The sequence below is a fragment of the Schistocerca serialis genome, chromosome 1 (assembly GCF_023864345.2).
Source record: "Schistocerca serialis cubense isolate TAMUIC-IGC-003099 chromosome 1, iqSchSeri2.2, whole genome shotgun sequence".
Taxonomy (NCBI): Eukaryota; Metazoa; Arthropoda; class Insecta; order Orthoptera; family Acrididae; genus Schistocerca; species Schistocerca serialis.
The window spans coordinates 310,647,878-310,669,041 of NC_064638.1; the positions used below are offsets into that span (position 1 = coordinate 310,647,878).

Sequence of the window (21,164 nt, forward strand, 5' to 3'; positions counted from 1 at the left end):
AATACTTTTCAGTTATTGTACTAATTTAAAAAACAATAAAAAAGGGGGGGGGGGGGGTTCTGTCTGATAGAACCAAAAATCCAGATTAATGTAGAGAGAGTGTTAGCACATAAAAGTTTGACAGTCATTTTCTACTATTTTTTAAATCTTTTTTACTACAGTCTCAATATAAAGAACTGTTATGTAGTATTGAGAATCCTAAACAAAGGTCTGGAATACATACAAAAGTCAGCATAACAACAGTAATTCACATCAGAAAAGAATGACAAAATACATGTGCCACATCAGTCATCTGACAAATTATGAACTACTAGATCACTCAAAAAATACAGACAACAATACAAAAACAACATCTTTTCATAAAACAGAAGATTTGATTACATAAGATTTGTTTCCCAAGGCAGAAAGATGTTTTGTACAATACACTGCGTAAAATGGCGATTTTCTGGAAGAGCTTGGAAAGAAGAAGAAATATTCAAGTAAAGAGGAACTATATAATTAGGTGGTGGTGTAGATGCTATTCACAAGTAACAAAGCCCTCCACAGAAAGACCTGGCTCCATGGGTCTCACTTAAGATTGGTCTAAAATAGCATACCACATGTACAGCAAATGTTTGCATTATAAGAGTATCTAGCAGCTGAACCCCCAAGGTTCGGAGACTGCGTGTAACTTACAAACTTTACTTGCTAGATTTCCTCTTATGTCACTAAGCTGCTGACTTCTACACCACTTAACAGACCAACAGCTCCTTTGGAACACACATCACATTGTACCTCGAAACTTCTACATCCTGCCAGTCACGTGCCCTTGGCAACTCTCTTTGCAAGCTTTCATGGCTCGTTCCATGGCCTCATATCCTCTTAAACTACAGGAAATACATTTCTCAACAACATTTACACTATAATATTCCACATTCATTGACTTTCACACTCTAGTGAACTAGTTTACCAGAATCTATACTACCAGTGGTTCAGATTGATGTGTGGCCCTCCACCGCAGATAGATGAAGACCATGCACAGCAGAGTTAGAGCCGCTGCAGCACTAGGTATTATGAGGCTCCAGGTGTTGGTGACTCGTTGTTGCCCATCCTTAAATTGCTTAACACGCATGCTCAACTGCTCTGCTGAAATCTGCCCATCTTGCACAGCTATAAACTGGTTCTGGGAATGGACCAGGCTAGGTTTCAATGTATTGTTCATGAAGGTTAGAATCAGTTTCTGGTTCGTCAGGCCAGCAAAATGTGGCAGTGTCACATTCAACTGGCTACTTCCCTTAACCTCTCACCTCCATCCACCTTGCTTCCATCAGCCTTCTGAGCTCGTAGCACCTCACTACCACTACCAAGTTGTGGTCTTCAGTCCAGAGACTGGTTTCATGCAGCTATCCTTGCTACTCTATCCTGTGTAAGCTTCTTCAGCTCCAAGTAATTACTGCAACCTACATCCTTCTGAATCTGCTTAGTGTATTCACCTCTTGGTCTCCCTCTACGATTTTTACCCTCCGTGCTTCCCTCCATCACTAAATTAGTGATCCCTTGATGCCACAGGACATGCCTAACCGATCCCTTCTTCTAGCCAAGTAGTGCCACAAATTCCTCTTCTCCCCGATTCTATTCAGTACCTCCTCATTAGTTATGTGATCTACCCATCTAATCTTCAGTATTCTTCTGTAGCACCACATTTCAAAAGCTTCTATTATCTTCCTGTCTAAACTATTTATCGTCCATGTTTCACATCCATACAGGCCTACACTCCATACAAATACTTTTAGAAAAGTCTTCCTGACACTTAAATCTATACTCGAAATTAACAAATTTCTCTTCTTCGGAAACGCTTTTCTTGTCATTGCTAGTCTGCATTTGTATCCTCTCTACCAAGTTATTAAACACAGAATAAACCACTGTAACTGTGCTTGCTGGAAATAAGGTTTAGTTTCCACAATGTCCCCTTGGGAAATCTTGTCCCGCCTATGAATAGCTGCACCGGACTTGTTTTTGTACCAGTTTGAATCATCCTGGCTGTAACACTGTAAGAGACTCCCTCCATCACCACATTTCTATCCTGATTTTTACAAACTTCCATATGCCCCCCACAATTACCTGTCCAACCCCTCTTCCACCAACTTAGTGAACAAGGCACATCATTCACTACTTGCTGCATCTGTGCCCATAATTTTTCATACAATTTTGGAAACTTTTCACATTGCTCAGAAACTACCCCGAGCACTCTTTGCTCTTGGCTCCCCATCAAACCCCGAGAAACACCTCCACCAGCCTCCTACTTTATTCCATAACTTCCATGTGTTAAAAAATACAGCCTGTGTCCACTGGCCTTACTTCCCATCCTCGCCGTCGATGTACAGGAACCTGAGGACAGGAAGTACTGTCATTCCCCCCACCCGCCCCACTCCCCCCTCACTCTCCTCCTCACTGCGGCGAGCTATCAGGTCGCTCAAATACAAAGAAAATCGAAAGAACTCTTACTCTAACATAAAAACTTATTCCTCTACTCTCAATATATTGCAATTTCACGCATAATAACCCGACTGTAGGCAGGAGAAGAAACTTGCTGAATTCCTGTAAAATCGAATTAGGATTCCATCCAGACTTGGTGATTTATTTGTTTTCAATTCTTTCAGGTGTTTCTCTAAGCAAGGGATGCCTGTTACCATGTGTTCATACAGGAGTCTATCCAATGGGCAAATGATGGTACGTTTGTACAGTTCTCCTATTTGAACAATTTCTTGAACATGAAATTTAAAACTTCATTTTTGTTTTGCTATCTTCAACTGCCACACAAGTCTTGTCAACAAAGGACAGAATGGAAGCCTAGATCTGTTGAGTGATTTTACATAGGACTTGGAATTTTCTTGGGTTCTCTGTCAGATCTTTTGCTTCACACACAGGTCTTATCTTATCACAGATGCATGAATCCCTACTAATCTTTGCTTCTCATCGTTTGTGCATTCTCTTTTGAACCGAGAGTGCAACAGGCTCTGCTTCCTCGGCATCTTCCAAATTTTGTTATTAAACCATGGTGGGTATTTTCCATCCTTGATCCACTTACTAGGCACATAACTCTCCAGACCATAATTACAATCTGCTTAGACTTTGCCGATTGCCCATAATTCCTCTATGACCATCTTGGATATGGCGTCAATTCACAGCCTAAGTGAGATGCCAACAACTGCTTGTGTGCTCTGTCTAGCAGAAACACTCTCCCAGTCTTCTTGACTTATTCATTAATTTTCGTAGCCATAGTCGCTATAATGACATCATGATCATTAATCCCCATTTCTATACTGACATTGTTGATAAGGTCCGGCCTACGTGGAGCTACAGGATTTAAGATATTTCCATTGCTTGGGGGCTGCCGACTTACACAGTTTTCAGAGAACATGTTCATAAGTATCTCGCATGGTTGTCTGACTGTACTCCCTGCAGTGAATCCATTGACTTCCCACTCTGCACTCAGTAGGTTAAAGTTGCCTTCAACTAGTATTGCATGATCTGCGTGATTCCGCACTATTGACTGTAGGACTTTCTTTGAACGAGTCAAGAACTGTCACAGCAGAGTTGAGTGGTCGGTAGAAATATCCAACAATCAAGCTAGTTTCATCTACACCTGTTACACACAACCAGATAACTTCATCGTCACACTCAACTTCGACTTCAAATAGAGGTAGTATTTTTGTCAACTGGGATGAACACACTCCCTCCTATCACCTATAATCCATCTTTCTGATATATGTTCCACGGCTTGCTAAATACCTCAGAGAGGGAACTGTTCATCAGAGCACCTCAAACTGTTCATCAGAGCACTTCAAACTACCATCTAGCCTAGAAAACCCTCATGTGCACTCCAGAAGTACTCTGCTATCCAAGTAGCTGCTTCCTTTGTGCACCCCTGACTTATCAAGGGGAACCCTAAAAATCCCATTATGATAACGCAGGTCTAGAAATCTGCAGCCAAGACCGTCGACAAAGCCTTTGGTTGAGACCCTCCTCTCGGCTCCAAAGCAAAGGACCACAATCAACTCATGGAACAATGCTACAAACTGCGAGCTCTGCTTGACCCCATGTGCAAGAGCAACGGTCTTCACCAATTCCACCAGCCACCTGTGTGAACTGAGGATGGCCTCAGAATCCATGTGACGGGCATTGTCGGTGCTGACACAAACACAAGTTGTAGATGACTGCACCCTGTATGCTCGATAGCCACAGGCAAGGCCACCTACACATCTCGGATGAGGTCCCTCGATTAACATACCGAGTGCACAATGGCTTTCTTTCCAGCCTAGAACATTATCTGCCTAAGAGGCTCCATAACGTGCCTAACGTTGGAGCTCCTGTAACTAGTAAATCCCCCCCCCCCCTCCTCTGTGCCTGCTCGGACCATGCTGAAGGAGCAGCCACCTGCCCACTCTCAGGGTGAATGAGTGAGGCCGGACGGCCAGCCTACACAGTGGCCCTCCGCCTCGAGTGACTGAAAAGTGTTAACATCTGCCACTCACCTCTGCTGTGAGAGAGGATCCACTGCGTCTGATACACTAGGAGGTGTCTTGAAAGCAGAGCCCATGAGCAAAAGAAACAATACCTGAGTTGTCCATGTGACATGCCAGAATCTCTTTCCCCATAACACCCTGAGGCAGCAACTTGAACATGATTGACTGTAGCCAAAAGTGCATTCAGCTGTACGCAAACTGTGACGAGCTCCTCCTGATCCCCGCATACAACATGCACACATCCTAACCATCCTAGCAAGACAAACTGAAAAAGTAAACTATAAAAGCAGACAGAATCATAGATATGCAACTTGCTACCTTCCTGATGTGTCACCAATGAACACTGATGCATTAATGAGCTATGCAGCTGCCTGTTCAGTGGGCAACTATTGCTCTACAGACTGAATGAATTCACCCTTACAAAAAAGCAACACTGAACCTCTTAAACAGAAAAACACGTATGAAATTTAATAAATATACTATGAGGAAAACACAGAAACAGATCAACATTTAACTTGCCACTCTGTAGATTTTATATCAGCCAAGGGCTATGGCCTGACTGACTGGCTTACTAAATGAACCCATTCAGAAACGGAGTCAGTGAGAAACAGAGAGATGGATGTTGGCAATTATTAAGAGAGACAGGAATAAAACAGATCAACAGGTACATATTGCAGTGGAAGGTGTGATTACAACTGTAACAAAAATGAATTGACAGACACTTGAGAAATGCAGCCACGTGAATGGATGGTAGAATTCTGAAATATTCACTGCATACTCACACTTTGAATGTGTGTTGAATGAAGGCTCTCTCTCTCTCTCCTCTCCTCTCTCTCTCTCTCTCTCTCTCTCTCTGTGTGTGTGTGTGTGTGTGTGTGTGTGTGTGTGTGTGTGTGTGAGTGAGGGAGGGAGGGGGAGAGAGAGAGAGAGAGAGAGAGAGAGAGAGAGAGAAGAGAGAGAGAGAGAGAACAAGCATGCACATTTACAATTCAATTTTAAAGCTCTGTTCACTATGTGGAGATTATGTTAGAATGCACAAGATGCAGATTTCTCAACCACTTCCTGCCACTTCCTGATATGCCCTTAAGGACATAAAACACTTAACAACTTGGTGGAACTGATTTAGTATGCTGACAAATGTGGCCTCACCTTTCCATACTTAAGACTTCTTGTATACAAAGACAGTGATCCATCTGAATAAACCTGCAGTACTTCTGCACTTATAAGATCACGTACTTCCTCATTTTCTGTTCATCTTCAGCTGAACGTCTCCTCTAGAATGAAACATGAAATATTTTTGTAGTACTACAGTGAAACATGTAAATTTAAAGACAGCAGTTTCTACACTAAAAATTAAGATTACTGTCTTACGAGTTCACCGCCAGGCAGATTCACGGAAGAGAGCAGTAATATAGAATCAAGTCTGGCATTAGTATCAACCTTCCATCTCTTCTGTTGGACCTCAGTTACTCTTCCAACCACCACGTCACCTATTTCACCAACGTAACGGCTCTTAAGTGGTCTTACACTCACAAGCTTAATTATGCGTTCCTCAACACCAGCAACAGATGCCTTAAGATTGTCATCTTCTGCATATGTTCCATGGCCTCTGAAAATATGTAACAATATTTCTGAATGTGAGTCCATTGTCCATGTTATTTACCCTACACAGACAAAAGGGGGCTAACAACAGGTACCTGTTATTTGACAAAGGAAATGCTGTTGCCCCCCCCCCCCCCCCCTCACCCTCTGCACGTGCAAAAAACATACAATGGTTCCATATTAGTCCAGCATGATATTTTATTTCATGAACGTATCAACAAGGAAAGCAAAACAGGGAGAATAGCCAGTACTCCATCAGAGACTGAATAACACTGCTGCAGAATGGTAGCAGATAGTACAATGCGGGCCAGCATACATAATGGAGCATGAGGGCATAGGCACCAGACCATTCTCTGAATACTTCTTGAAAATTACCTTGGACAGGAATGTATCAGTACTGTAGTTAAGGGGCTTATTCTCAATTAGATAAATGCAATAAGTAACAACAACAAACCCCAGATGATCAGATAACATTCATTGCCTGTGACTCCCTTGTTAGACTTGGCCTCTGCTGGGGTGCTGGTTATTCTTCATGTTTGGCTGTCCATGTTAATATGTATTGTCAAATTGTTTGTCACACTACTTTAATTTGGGAGCACTGAATCGAATGAGCTTATATAACTTTATGGGAAGCAAATCAACATTTTTGTTGACCCTGGGTGTTGCATGACACATGTGACAAACACTATTTGTTAAGGCTGACCCCAGGTAATCACTGTAAAAATAAAATATGAGAAAAGTGTTATAAATGAAACATAATCAACAATTTCTTGTCACCAAAGCAGTTCACACAGCCCACACTATATTCACTCATAGATACTTCAATAAAAGACCATAGTGGCACAAAACAAATTTACTTAAAAAGGCAGTTAAAAGACCTGTTAAGCAATACATACAACACAGTGAGGGATTACTTAGATAACACAAACTCAGTTTTTTGGGAAACACTACTCCTAAAGCTATGCACTGTATAATATTAACTCCTTATTCTCTTCCTGGGTTCAACATCTTATTTAACACTAGCCTTTTACATCATTAAATAACTTATTTGAAAAATTATTGTACACTAGAGATAACTCAAATGTGGTCGCACTGTTTTACATCCACACCATACTCCACAAGTCATCTAATGGTGTGTGGCGGAGGGTACTTCTGGTATCACCAACTGATCCCCCTTTCCACTTGCAAATGGTGCGTGGAAAGGATGACCGTCGCTAAGCCTCCATATCAACTCCCATTTCTTGAATTTTCTTGTCATGATCATTTCATGAGATGTATGTGGGAGGAAGTAACATATTGTCCCACCCTTTCCGGAATGTACTCTCTTGAAATTTTGTTAGTTAACCTCTTCATGATGCACAATGCCTCTCTCGTAACACCTGCCACTGGTGTTTGTTGAGCATCTCTGTAACATCCTTGCACTGACTAAATTATCCCATGCTGAAATGCACTGCTCTTCGTTGGATTTCTCTCTCTCTCTCTCTCTCTCTCTCTCCCCCCCCCCCCCCCCCTCCCTCCCCTATCAGTCTGAACTGATAAGGATCCCAGATTTATGAACAATATTCAAGAATCAGTCAAACAAGTGTCTTGTGAGACACTTATTTCATGGATGAGTTACATTCCCTCAAGAATATGTCTGGCATCTGCTTTTCCCATTATTTGTTTTTTGTGGTCATTCCGCTTCAAGTTGCTTTGGATTGTTTATGATGGATACTGTTTCCAGCAATTTGACATCAATAGTGTAGCTGTGCAGAAGTGGATTCCTTTTCTGATATATATACACAGTATGTTACATTGCTTTACATTCAGTATCCACTGCCAGAGCCTGCACCATTCATCAACCATCTGTAGGTCATTTCACAAATTGATACTCCGTTCTGGCTTTGCTACTTTCTATTCTGTCAGCTAGGATGTCATGAGTCAAGTCACAAATCTGGTTCAATACTCGGTAATCTTGTATATTTTTCACTAAACGGCACTGTGTGAAGGTGTCAGCTGTCTTTCTGAAGTCAAGGACCATGGCATCAACTTGAGTGCTGTTGTCTACAGCTCTATGGATCTAATGGAGGAACAGAGTAAGCTTAGTTTCATTACAGCTCTGTTTGTTAAATCCATATTCATTTTTATACAAGAGATTTTCATTCTCCAATAGACGACAGAGGAATAGAGAAACAATTAAAATCGCTCAAAAGAGGAAAGGCCGCTGGACCTGATGGGATACCAGTTCGATTTTACACAGAGTACGCAAAGGAACTTCCCCCCTTCTTGCAGCGGTGTACCGTAGGTCTCTAGAAGAGCGTAGCGTTCCAAAGGATTGGAAAAGGGCACAGGTCATCCCCATTTTCAAGAAGGGACATTGAACAGATGTGCACAACTATAGACCTATATCTCTAATGTCAATCAGTTGTAGAATTTTGGAACACGCATTATGTTCAAGTATAATGACTTTTCTGGAGACTAAAAATCTACTCTGTAGGAATCAGCATGGGTTTCGAAAAAGACGATCGTGTGAAGCCCAGCTCGTGCTATTCGTCCATGAGACTCAGAGGGCCATAAACACGGGTTTCCAGGTAGATGCCATGTTTCTTGACTTCCGCAAGGCATTCAATACAGTTCCCCACAGTCGTTTAATGAACAGACTTCCGAAGTAAGAGTGATTTCAGGTGTGCCGCAGTGGAGTGTCGTAGGACCGTTGCTATTCACAATATACATAAATGACCTTGTGGATAACATCGGAAGTTCACTGAGCCTTTTTGCAGATGATGCTGTGGTATATCGAGAGGTTGTAACAATGGAAAATTGTACTGAAATGCAGGAGGATCTGCAACAAATTGACGCATGGTGCAGAGAATGGCAACTGAATCTCAATGTAGATAAGTGTAATGTGCTGCAAATACATAGAAAGAAAGATCCTTTTTCATTTAGCTACAATACAGCAGGTCAGCAACTGGAAGTAGTTAATTCCATAAATTATCTGGGAGTAGGCATTAGGAGTGATTTAAAATGGAATGATCATATAAAGTTGATTGTTGCTAAAGCGGATGCCAGACTGAGATTCATTGGAAGAATCCTAAGGAAATGCAGTATGAAAACAAAGGAAGTAGGTTACAGTACACTTGTTCGCCCACTGCTTGAATATTGCTTACCAGCGTGGGATCCGTACCAGATGGGGCTGATAGAAGAGATAGAGAAGATCCAACAGAGATCAGCACGCTTCGTTACAGGATCATTTAGTAATCGCGAAAGCGTTACGGAGACGATAGATAAACTCCAGTGGAAGACTTTGCAGGAGAGACGCTCATTAGCTCGGTACAGGCTTTTGATGAAATTTCGAGAACATACCTTCACCGAGGAGTCAAGCAGTATATTGCTCCCTCCTACATATATCTCGCGAAGAGACCATGAGGATAAAATCAGAGAGATTAGAGCCCACACAGAGGCATACCGACAATCTTTCTTTCCACGAACAATACAAGACTGGAATAGAAGGGAGACCCGATAGAGGTACTCAAAGTACCATCTGCCATGCACCGTCAGGTGGCTTGCGGAGTATGGATGTAGATGTAGATTCAGAATATTGTAATGCTTGAGCATAAAACGTGCTTCATACTTCTGCAACAGATTTATGTCAATGTTACAGGCCTATAATTATGTGTATGTGTCTTGTAACCCTTCTTAAAAATAGGAATTACCTGCACTTTTTTCCAGGCGCGAGGTACCTTACATTGCTCCAAGAATCTACAATGTACTACTGCTAGAAAGGGAGCAAGTTCTTTCGCATAATCTTGTAGACTCATATGTGTTTCATCTGGTCCTAATGCCTTTCCACTACTAAGCAACTGTAGTTGTTTTCTGTTATCTCAATATCTGTCACTTCAGCATCTGTACAATGACTGAAAGGAGGGACCATGTTACAATCTCCCTAATTGAAAAAATAAAAAATTTCGAAAGATCAAATTCAGTATTTCAGCTTTCTCTCTGTTATCTTCTGTTTTGGTGCCAGTATAATCAATGAGTGAATGAATAGATTTCTAACCGAGTACTGATTTTACGTAAGACGAAAGTCTCTTAGGGTTTTTCCTCAGATTGGTTGACAAAATTTTACTCTCAAAGTCACCTACTGCTTCTCTCATGTATCTCCTTACACTCATTTTCACCTTGTCAGCTTGTTTGTCTGCTAGATTTTGACTTCTGAATCTGTGGCAGAGCTCTGATTAAGTAGGATTTTTCTAACATGGCTATTAATGCACAGTGGATCTTTTGCACCCCTTAGGACCTTGTTTGAAACTTGCTTGTCTACAGTATACTGAACGATGCTTTTGAATTTTTTCGATTTTGATTTCTGCTCCATGTCTTCACCCTGAGCACTGAATATTTGATGCTGACTACTCAAATACTTTGCAATGAGTATCCTGTCACCCTTGTTAAGCAAAAATTTTCCTACCTTCCTTAACATTCTGTGTAAAAAAAAAGTTGCTATCACAGCCTTTTGATCACTGACACCTTCCTCTATATTAACTGATTTGATAAGCTCAGGCTCTTCACAGAGCAAAACTACTTCATATTCAACAACAGATTTTACTCTCAATAAGATGGACGACCAATGGGATCCCCAATCAGTGGCCTACTAGCTGACATTTTCCTCAATCAGACAGAAAAACAAATCTTTGAAAAAATAGTAATACCAAAACAGTACAAAATAATATATTGGTAAAGATAAGTAGATGTCACAATTTGCTTAACAGATGAACCACATCTCGCATAAAAGAACTTCATGACTGCATAAACTCCATCCACCCACAAATACAGTTCACCACTGAAACACAAACAGATGAAAAACTTAATTTCTCAGATCTCACCACACACAAAAGAAACAACAAACATGAATTCACAATCTACAGAAAACCCGCAATCACCAACACCATTATTCATAACCAATCCTATCACCACATAACTCAAAAAGAAGCCAGCTTCAGATATTTACTACACAGACTGGACACAATATCCATGAACAAACACAATTACACACAAGAACTGAAAACAATAAAGCAAATTGCACAGGAGAATGGATATGATGCAAGGAGAGTAGACAAAATAAACCACAAAATACAAAAACAAACAACATGCAGCCATGAAACACACACACACACACACACACACACACACACACACACACACACACACAACAAATCAGTAGACAGTAAGCAACAAATGACACATAATGACTTATACCAACAAAGTCACACACAGGGTGGGTAATATACTAAAGAAACAAGGATTCAACATAGCATACAGAAACAAGAACACAATACAAAACAGACTTGGAAGAAATACCACCAACACTGACAAATACATCCAGTTTGGTATATACCAACTTACTTGCAACTGCTGTCAGTCTGTATATGTGGGTCAAACATGCAGGAATTTCAGAACCAGGTACACAGAATACCTCAGACACTGAAAAGCAATAGCTCACACTCAACATCTGCAGACCACCTGATAGCAAACAATAACCACCCAACAAACTAGTAGCAGCTTATACCAAAAATTAACTGAAGGGCTAATTTCAATAATGATACAAGTCCATTACCTCCACTTTTTTGCTATAATGCTTCTGAAATTAATGATCCACACATACAGAAAGAAAGGTTCATGTCTAGCAAGACATGCTTGAATATTTCTGGTATCTCAACTGCAGATTTTTCAGTGCTCATTTAACTTCAGGACTCTGTATCTCAAAATGAACAAAAATGGACCACTATTGAAATAAGCCCTTCAACTACAGAAGAAAACTATCACATCCAAAAATTAATAGCCCAAGGAAAGAAAGTACTGCCCAGAACACACACACACACACACACACACACACACACACACACACACACACACACAAACAAACAAACAAACAAACCAAACACCACAGATGCCAAATACAGTTCAAAATCTTGCGCCTCACCCAGCCAAACGCGCTATGAAACAAATGAACACTACACAGCCACAACAACATGTAATGGCGGCAAAATCTCTGCCTATGTTTTGAAAAATCAGAGAAACTGCAGTGTCAAGCAAACACAGGTCATGAAATCTGCCTATTCACTTCACCAACAACATATGAGAAAGCACCACAAAATATCAAAACCCTAAGTTACACTCGAAAAACGTGATATATATTCATTTCCATTTGCAAATGCATAATAAACAGAAAAATAAAAATTACATTTTGCTGTTTTGCAGATGAGAAATTGTAGATTGTGTAGCAGAATAGCTACCAAAATAAATGTCCAAAGGTATCATGTAAGGTATGTAAACTAATGCAAACATCCACTCTTTTTGCCAATTAGCTATAAATAGAACTTTGACATAATGTTATAAACAACACACAGTGCATCAGGTCATTAATAAATATCTCAACTGTGAACTATGAACAAATGATGTATAATATTTTACAACAATTATTCATTCACAACTGTAAATATTATGTACCAAAAGTTTTTCTGAATTTTAATATGTAACAACAATTTTACAGATTAGAAAACAGAAAAAAAATTACCCACTAAAGATAGCACAAAATGTGCTGAAACATGTCTGGGTGAAACTAAACAGAAAAAAGTTGTCTTGCATTAGGCAGAATTCCTCTTCCTATTTCGTAGCAAGCACGGACATAACAAGAAGAACTGCAACATCACAAGATGGTTAAGCTCAAGTTTGTTTCTAGGAGGTATAAGATGTTCCCTTCACGAGTTGGTCCTCTAATTATCTGCTTTAAGTAATTTTCTGACAAGACATTCACAATAATGCCTCTCTCTGGCACCAGTTTTGATGACACGGCTCTATGTATACACTCCCAGTTTCAACCAGTTTCCTGTTCCTAATACTATCTGGGCATTACAACCGTCAATAAGCAATACTAATTCCGAGATCTTTCCTTGGATGCTTCTGCAGTTTATTAACCTTTTCTTTATCCAATCTGCAAGGATGAGCACTCTCTGAGAACATTATGGCTGATATAACTTTGATTTTAGCAGGCAGTTCATCTCTTTCAGGGTTCTATAACCTGGAAAGGGGCAGGGGGGGGAGGAGGGGGGGACATGTGCATGCCAAACCTGCTCCACTTCCCCAGTAGCCACTTCCTGCATATAGTGCATGCCTGATCTCTTAAAGGTTGCCATTCAATTGTCCACACAACAGCGGCGATCAAGAAATTTGTACCTGATACTATCACAGAGTCATCTGAGCCTCTGGTTTAGAACTTCCACTTTGCTCCAGACCAGGGGTACAATGTGGGTAATAGTCAGCTAAGGCTCCATGCCATTTGTGATACCAGTTGCCTTCAATGATAGCCATCTGCCAAAAGCAAATCAAGGATGGACTCAGAACCCCAATAGCGCGCATCATTTGCCTTGTGCCACTATTTGATGCAGGCTGCATACAGCACACTCGATAGCCACCAGCAGAGCCTCTTCCGCATCACAGATGTGCCGCCCCCCGCCCTCCAGCAAACATACATAGATAGCCACACTGGCATTCTTTCCTGTCATGCATACTACTGTGTCCCTGAAGAGCTCCTTTACTCACCTAATGTTGGAGATTCTAATGATTAGTATTCCCACCCTCTGCACTTGTCTGAAATGGACACTTGTCTCGCCCAACGGTGAGGTCAACAGTGCCCTTACACTTACAAAAATGAACGAATGTGGAGATGAACTAAAAGTGTTGTACACACATTAACTCAAAATGACCACATATCTCATGCACTAAAACCAATTATGAGGGAAGAGAGCTAATCAAGAAATTAAAACACAGAGAAAACAAAACAAAGAAGAAATTAAAAAAAAATAAAAAATAAAAAAGCACAGGGAAATGTGACTGGCTGACCGCCAACAAAAATCTAGGGTGAGCCAGCCACCCTTAAGCCACATTAAGGACATCTCCCTAAAATATCGTTAAAAACGTTGGACAATTCTCAAAAGTTTAAAACCCTAACCACATTCGTTTGATCATTACACAAACTAGACAGCAGATCCAAAGGCAAATCTGCCACAGTCCGCTGGTCGGCAAATAAAATGCAGTCCAATAAAATGTGGTGCACTGCAATCTGCACCCCACAAGCACCACACATTGGAGGGCCCTCTCACTGGAGTAAGAATCCACGTGTCATAGGGCTGTGGCCTACGCGAAGATGAGTAAGACGGACCTTGTCCTGCCAATGTGGCTGGAAGGAAGTACTCCACGGCCGAGTTGTCGGTTTGATGACACGGAGCTTGTTATCAGTCACTGCCAGCCACTCACCTTCCCATCAACACATGACTCTGTACATCAACAGTAAGGAGATAGCATGTAGGGGGGGATAGCACACCAAATTACCAGAGGATCAAGACACGCCTCCTTGACTGCTCGATCCGCCCTTTCATTCCCTGCAGTTCCAATGTGCCCAGATATCTAGCAGAAAGACACCTCCTTCTTAAGTCTTTGCGGTTGTTGGAGGTCATCCTGGATATTTTGGATTACTGTATCTGCTGGGTACAAACGTTGGAGAGAGTAAAAGGCGTTCAGAGAATCTCAGCAGACGAGAAATCTAACACTCGCAAGATAGCATAAAATTTCTGCGTTGAAGACGGCAAATTCTGGAGGCAGTCTACCCTTGAGGATACAATCTGGGAAAATGACAGAGCAACCAATGGAGTCCCCATGCTTAGACCCATCCGTATAAACAGCTACATTGTTGTGGTACTCACATAAAATACCAGAGAATATCACATTAAAAATGGAAGCACGAGTGCTATCTCTCCTGTACTGCAAATAACCTAAAATCACTCTTAGGCCTCTCCAGTAACCAGGGCAGCAGGCCGTTAAAACCCTGGATTTGGGGTCATACTGGCTCTGCACCGAGTGACTAAAGTACACGCTGCACGAGGATCCCAAATGGCATTGTGGCTTGTAGACGGGTGGAAAAAGGGTGTTCCAGAGGTTGTCGAGGAACAGTATGGTTTGCAGGTGAAGTTGGAACTGCAAGGAAATTACACCCCCGACACGCCATGAGGAGCTGGCGCCAGATCGTAAGTGGCAGTTCCCCCCGCCTCAGTACAGATGCTAGGTATGGGACTGGCCATGAGGATCTGGCGCCGGATGGTAAGTGGCGGTTCCCCCCACCTCAGCACCGATGCTATGTATGGGACTGGTCCAATAAGCACCTATGGCCATTCGAATCACTTCATGAAGGACAGCATCAACGATACGCAAGTAATATGGCCTCACTGACCCGTACACCATGCAACCATAGTCCAGCCATTTAGTCCAGCCACGAACGCACAAAAGCCCGATACAACTGAAGGAGATGCGCCCTGTCAGCTCCCCAAGACCTGTGGCTACGGCACTTGATGATGTTCAGAGCCTTCAGGGTTCTGGCTTTCAGGTCTTGCAGGTGTGGTAGTCACGACAATTGGGTGCCAAAAATGAGGCCCAGAAACCACAATGTGTCTTAAAAATGTAAGATGGTGTCCCCCATATTCAAGGCAGGCAAATTAAAAAGTTGACGACAACGATTAAAATGAACACGCACACTTATCTGCAACCCACTCCTCTAACCTCTGCACTGTAAGTTGCAACTGACAGCTCGCCGTTGCAACACTGGAGGAGGAACAGAAAATAGCAAAATCGTCTACAAATAAGGAGCACTGTACAGGACTCCTTACCATACTTGTGATACTGTTGGTGGCTATGGCAAAGAGGATAACACTTAAAACACTGCTCTGAGGAACACCATTCTCCTGCTCAAACCAATCAGACAGCATGTCACCAACTTGAGTTCTAAAAAGCTGCTGAGACAGAAGACTGTATGAAGATAGGGAGGTCGCCACGAAAGCCCCACTGATGCAGTTGTGTGAGAATATAGTGTCTCCAAGTAGTATCTTGTGCCTTATTTATATCGAAGAATATGCCAAAACAGCGATTCTTACAGAGGTAAGCCTGCTGAATAGCCGCCTCTAGGAGGGTCGGATTGTTGACAGTGGACCAAAATCTTCAGAATCCACACTGAGAGCAGCTAAGGATTTGCCTGGTCTCTAACAACCAGACCAGACGACAGCTAACTATTTGCTCCAGAATCTTTCCTACACAGCCCGTTAAGAGGATACTCTGATAACTACTGGGACATGAGCACCCGTTTCCTGGTTTGAGGACAGGGATCAGAATTGCCTCACTCCATGAGTTGAGGAAGTTGCCTGTCTGCCATATTAGATTAAAAAATTCAAGTAGGATTTCCTTTGATGTCACTGGCAAATGTCGAAGCATGCTGTACCGGATTTGGTCGTGACTGGGTGCAGTGTCGCAAATCTCAGTCAGTGCCAATTTGAGCTCCCACATGGAGAAAGGGGAGTTATGGGCCTCAGAATTGTTGGACCTGAAGTCCAACTTTTCCCTCTCTACAGTCACATGATAGTGACAAAATGCCAGATCCTGGCTTGCATTGGCTATAGTTTGTGCAAAACATTCAGCCACCATCTGAGCAATGTCTCTGGGTGTTGTTTGGAGACACCCCTGTTTCAACACTACTGCTATCGGTAGATGGCTGCGTTTACCAGAAATCCTCTGGATGGCTTCCCATAGTTTTATAGAAGAAGTGGAACAATTGATAAGAGTCCAGGAACGCTTGCCATGACCTTTCCTTACTCTCCCTAATGACGCATCGAGCCTTGGCCCTCGTGACTCATAAGGCCCTAAGGTTGAAACTTCCTGGCAGATTAAAACTGTGTGCCCGACCGAGACTCGAACTCGGGACCTTTGCCTTTCGCGGGCAAGTGCTCTACCAACTGAGCTACCGAAGCACGACTCACGCCCGGTACTCACAGCTTTACTTCTGCCAGTACCTCGTATCAGCGCACACTCTGCTGCAGAGTGAAAATCTCATTCTGGAAACATCCCCCAGGCTGTGGCTAAGCCATGTCTCCGCAATATCCTTTCTTTCAGGAGTGCTAGTTCTGCAAGGTTCGCAGGAGAACTTCTGTAAAGTTTGGAAGGTAGGAGACGAGGTACTGGCAGAAGTAAAGCTGTGAGTACCGGGCGTGAGTCGTGCTTCGGTAGCTCAGTTGGTAGAGCACTTGCCCGCGAAAGGCAAAGGTCCCGAGTTCGAGTCTCGGTCGGGCACACAGTTTTAATCTGCCAGGAAGTTTCATATCAGCGCACACTCCGCTGCAGAGTGAAAATCTCATTCTGGAAACATCCCCCAGGCTGTGGCTAAGCCATGTCTCCGCAATATCCTTTCTTTCAGGAGTGCTAGTTCTGCCAGGTTCGCAGGAGAACTTCTGTAAAGTTTGGAAGGTAGGAGACGAGGTACTGGCAGAAGTAAAGCTGTGAGTACCGGGCGTGAGTCGTGCTTCGGTAGCTCAGTTGGTAGAGCACTTGCCCGCGAAAGGCAAAGGTCCCGAGTTCGAGTCTCGGTCGGGCACACAGTTTTAATCTGCCAGGAAGTTTCATATCAGCGCACACTCCGCTGCAGAGTAAAAATCTCATTCAGGCCCTAAGGTTGTTTGCCATTGGTCGGCATTTAAAATGTCAAAGAGCCACATGCCTTTCCTGGATCGCGGAACAGCATTCATGTGTCCACCAAGGTGCTGGTTGCCTCCCAAGATGAGCTGAGGGCTGTGTGATGGAGAAGTTATCAGCTATCAGCTCAATGGATCTCTTGTATGATGTGGTCCACCCATCCTTGGACACTGTAGCAGTGTTCGAACACAGCCAGCCGGCTGAAACGCATCCAGTTAGCCCTACTGACCATCCGTTTCGGGGGCTTAATTTCAAGTGGTGAGCCATTTAGCAGGTGAAGGTGGATTGGGAAGTGGTCACTGGAATGAAGGTCATCAATGACCTCCCACTGAACAGAGTCAGCAAGAGTGGGAGAACAGAAAGAGATCAATAGCTGAGAATGACCCAGTAGCAGTAGAGAAATGTATGCAAGTACCCGTGTTGAGGATCCAAAGCTCGTGACACGTCATGAGGCCCCCCAAAACCCGACCCCGAGTGCAAGTATTGGCCAAGCCTCACAAGACGTGATGGGCATTGAAGTCCCCCAGGAGGAGGAATGGTTGCAGGAGTTGTGCGGTAAGATCCGCGAGAGCCTGAATCTAGTGCATTTTGTGGAGATAAATATAGCGAGCAAACAGTGATCCTTCGACACACATGAATTTGAACTGCAACTGCTTGCAGGTCAGTAGCCAAAGGGAGAACAGAAGAGTGGTGCCTATTAGTGACAAACACGGTGACACTTTCCTTGGCCCTTTTCCACGACAGGTCATCCTTGCAGTATAGCAAACATCCCTGTAGCACAGGGACATCTGTATCTTTAAAATGTGTTTCTTGTAAACAAACGCACAAGGGACGTGCCTGTGCTAGGAGTTTCAGTTCCTCCACATGACTCCTGAACCCATTCATGTTCCACTGTAGTATGGAAGCCATGTCATCAGTTTGGTTTTAATTTACCCCTATTGTTGCACTGGGGGGGGCTGAAGCACTTGAAGAGTGAGGGGGAGTGGAGGGGCTGCCTGGATCCAAGGCTTCTAACTCCATGATATCCTCCTCATCAGCCAGACAAAAAAGAATGACGTCCGACGGTGCTTAGGACAGCTTATGAGGGGGAAAGGGGGCTTTGAGAGGTACTCGACTTTTCTTGTATCTTCTGGATGCTCGTTACGGAACTGTTGTTGGTCTTCCCTGACGCAGCTGCCTGGATTGCTTTGTCCTTACTCTTTTTCCCTTGATATGTAAACGTGCAAGTACAGGTGCTTGTGGTGGATACAGGCAAACTAGGCATCATCTGTGACGAAGCATCCGCCTTGGGAATAGGTTTCTGCACCATGGAAGAATATGAGGTGGCAAACACAGGGGGTCACCTTATATTCTTTTTTGGCTTCAGCATAGGGGATCCACTTGGTCACTTTTATCTCCTGTATTTTGCATTCTTCAGTAAAAACAGGGCAGTCTCGGCTCCAGACTGGTTGGTTCCCAAAGCAATTGATGGAGATTGCCGGAGACAGGCAATCAGTCCCAGCGTCATGAGTGGCTTTTCTGCAGTTTCCGCAGATTGCTTCACCTCCACAACACATGGTTGTGTGATCGAAATGCTGGCATTTATGGCACCACATAGGGTTTGGAATATACAGCCGAACATTAAGTCACAGGAACCCCACCATAAGATGTTCAGGCAGTGTCGGAGAATTGAATGTGACAATGAAAGTGGCAGTCTTTTCAGTTGCTCCATTATTCCTCTGTGTACGTTGCTCCACATCAACTATTCCCTGGGATGCCTATTCTTGTTTCAGTTCTGCTATGTCCATGTCCATGATATCTCAGCATGTGACAATGCCCTTACTGGAGTTGAGAGAGGTGTGCTTCTCATCATTGATATCATAGTCACTCAGTTTCTGCAATTTCTCAAGATAGTCTACCTGATTTGACCTGTTAGTTTTGACCAACAATGAGCCATTACACAATCATTTTATAGATTTTAATGTTCCTGCAAGGCCTTCCAAACCCTTATGGATATAAAAGGGGGACACTTTTTCAGATGTCCCCTCCTTCCTCTTTATCACCAGAAACATTGTTATACAAGACCCCATGAGCCCTGTTAATGCAGTCCAAAGTACTCTTATTATCAGGAGGACTAGCCTCTCTCATTCTTTTGAATGAATGAGAGTGAATACTCCCAGGCGGTACATCTTTCCTGCTGGGAGAAGAAGAAGATGACGATTTTGAGTGTTCGGTCCCACGAGCAGCTAGGGAAATAAGGGTCCACTCAGACAGATCCCCATGGGCCTGAATAAGCCTTATACAACTGAGGTGCAACAGGTTCTCCAGAGATTGCCCGCTAACGACTGTTTCACCTCACAGCCATGCATCCCATCAGCACGCAGCACACCTTGAGATTGAGGGTTTTTATTTTTATTTATTTATTTTTTTTAATACATAGACGTTTATCCCCTCCTTGCGGCCCGGGAGGTCAAGCGAAGATCCCTGTACCCTGAAACATACAACATTCCACCCCCATGCTGCACAGTGGTCGCTGAAGTGTGCCCAGAGTTTACGGTGACAGGGGACTGGCAGCGCTTACCGACCCCCAGCTCAGGAACCTCGGGGTCGCCAAGCTCGTACCCAGCAAACCAATGCTGAGACCCTGAGGGCAAAAGGAGAGCAGTTCTGTAATGGCTCCAAAATGTTAATACTGAGTAGCATCTCATACCTCTGGCTCAGGTCTAAGGAGCTGGCTGTGCAGCCCTGTGTAGAAAACTGAAAAGGTTTCTAAAACACAAAAAAACTAGAGAGGACTGACTGAGGAAATACAAACAGACCTCCAGAAAAGAGAAAATTACCCAACTGTGGCACTATTGATGTTGGAAGTTTTAAGTAGACTGGCCTTCCACTTGGGGAGGTTGGAGGCTCCAATCTTCATCCAGCCATGCTGATTTAGGTTTTCTGTCTTTTCCCTAAACTACTTCAGGGTCATTCCATGTCAAGTCACCCAGGCCTTGACACCAACCATGTCAGATTTTGATGAAACTTGGTACAATTACTTCTTTTATAATCCTGAAAGCACTTGTAAAATTTTTTTGCTCTATCTCTTATAGTTTTTTTTAATAAATTTTTAAAGTTTTTAGATTTGGCGTTGTTTCAGCAGTCGGAAATTGTAACTTAAATGTGTCCTCACAACTAAAAAAAATTGTATATTAAAGAATACTCAAGATATCAGTATGAAATTTTGGAACAAGTTTGTGTATTATATCCAAATGTTAAAAAAATTACCATAAAGATATATTAAAATCCTCCAAATGAAAAAAAATTTACAAGGTTTGTTTTTTTTTTTTTTTTTTTTTTTTTTTTTTTTTTTTTTTCCCCCCCCCCCCCCCCCCCTAACGGAGGATGTTTAGTTTTACAAAAACTGCAATATCTAGAGTCTCAGGCCTGATAGAAAGCTCAAATTTGTTTTAAAATACTCTTAATTGTATAGGCTATTAGATAAAAGAAAAATTATGTTGGCTTTTTAACCTGTTTAATAGTTATCTAATTTTT

The 21,164-nt window shown here is 42.7% G+C and overlaps 1 protein-coding gene across 1 annotated transcript in view; it reads right to left on the minus strand.

The window, feature by feature from the left end:
- LOC126469534 (exosome complex component RRP4) overlaps window positions 1-21,164 on the minus strand; it is a 116,232-nt gene that overhangs the window by 72,216 nt on the left and 22,852 nt on the right. The window contains 3 exon segments of the mRNA XM_050096656.1: window positions 5,655-5,737; window positions 5,740-5,779; window positions 5,877-6,114. Coding sequence (XP_049952613.1) covers window positions 5,655-5,737; window positions 5,740-5,779; window positions 5,877-6,114 — 361 coding nt within the window.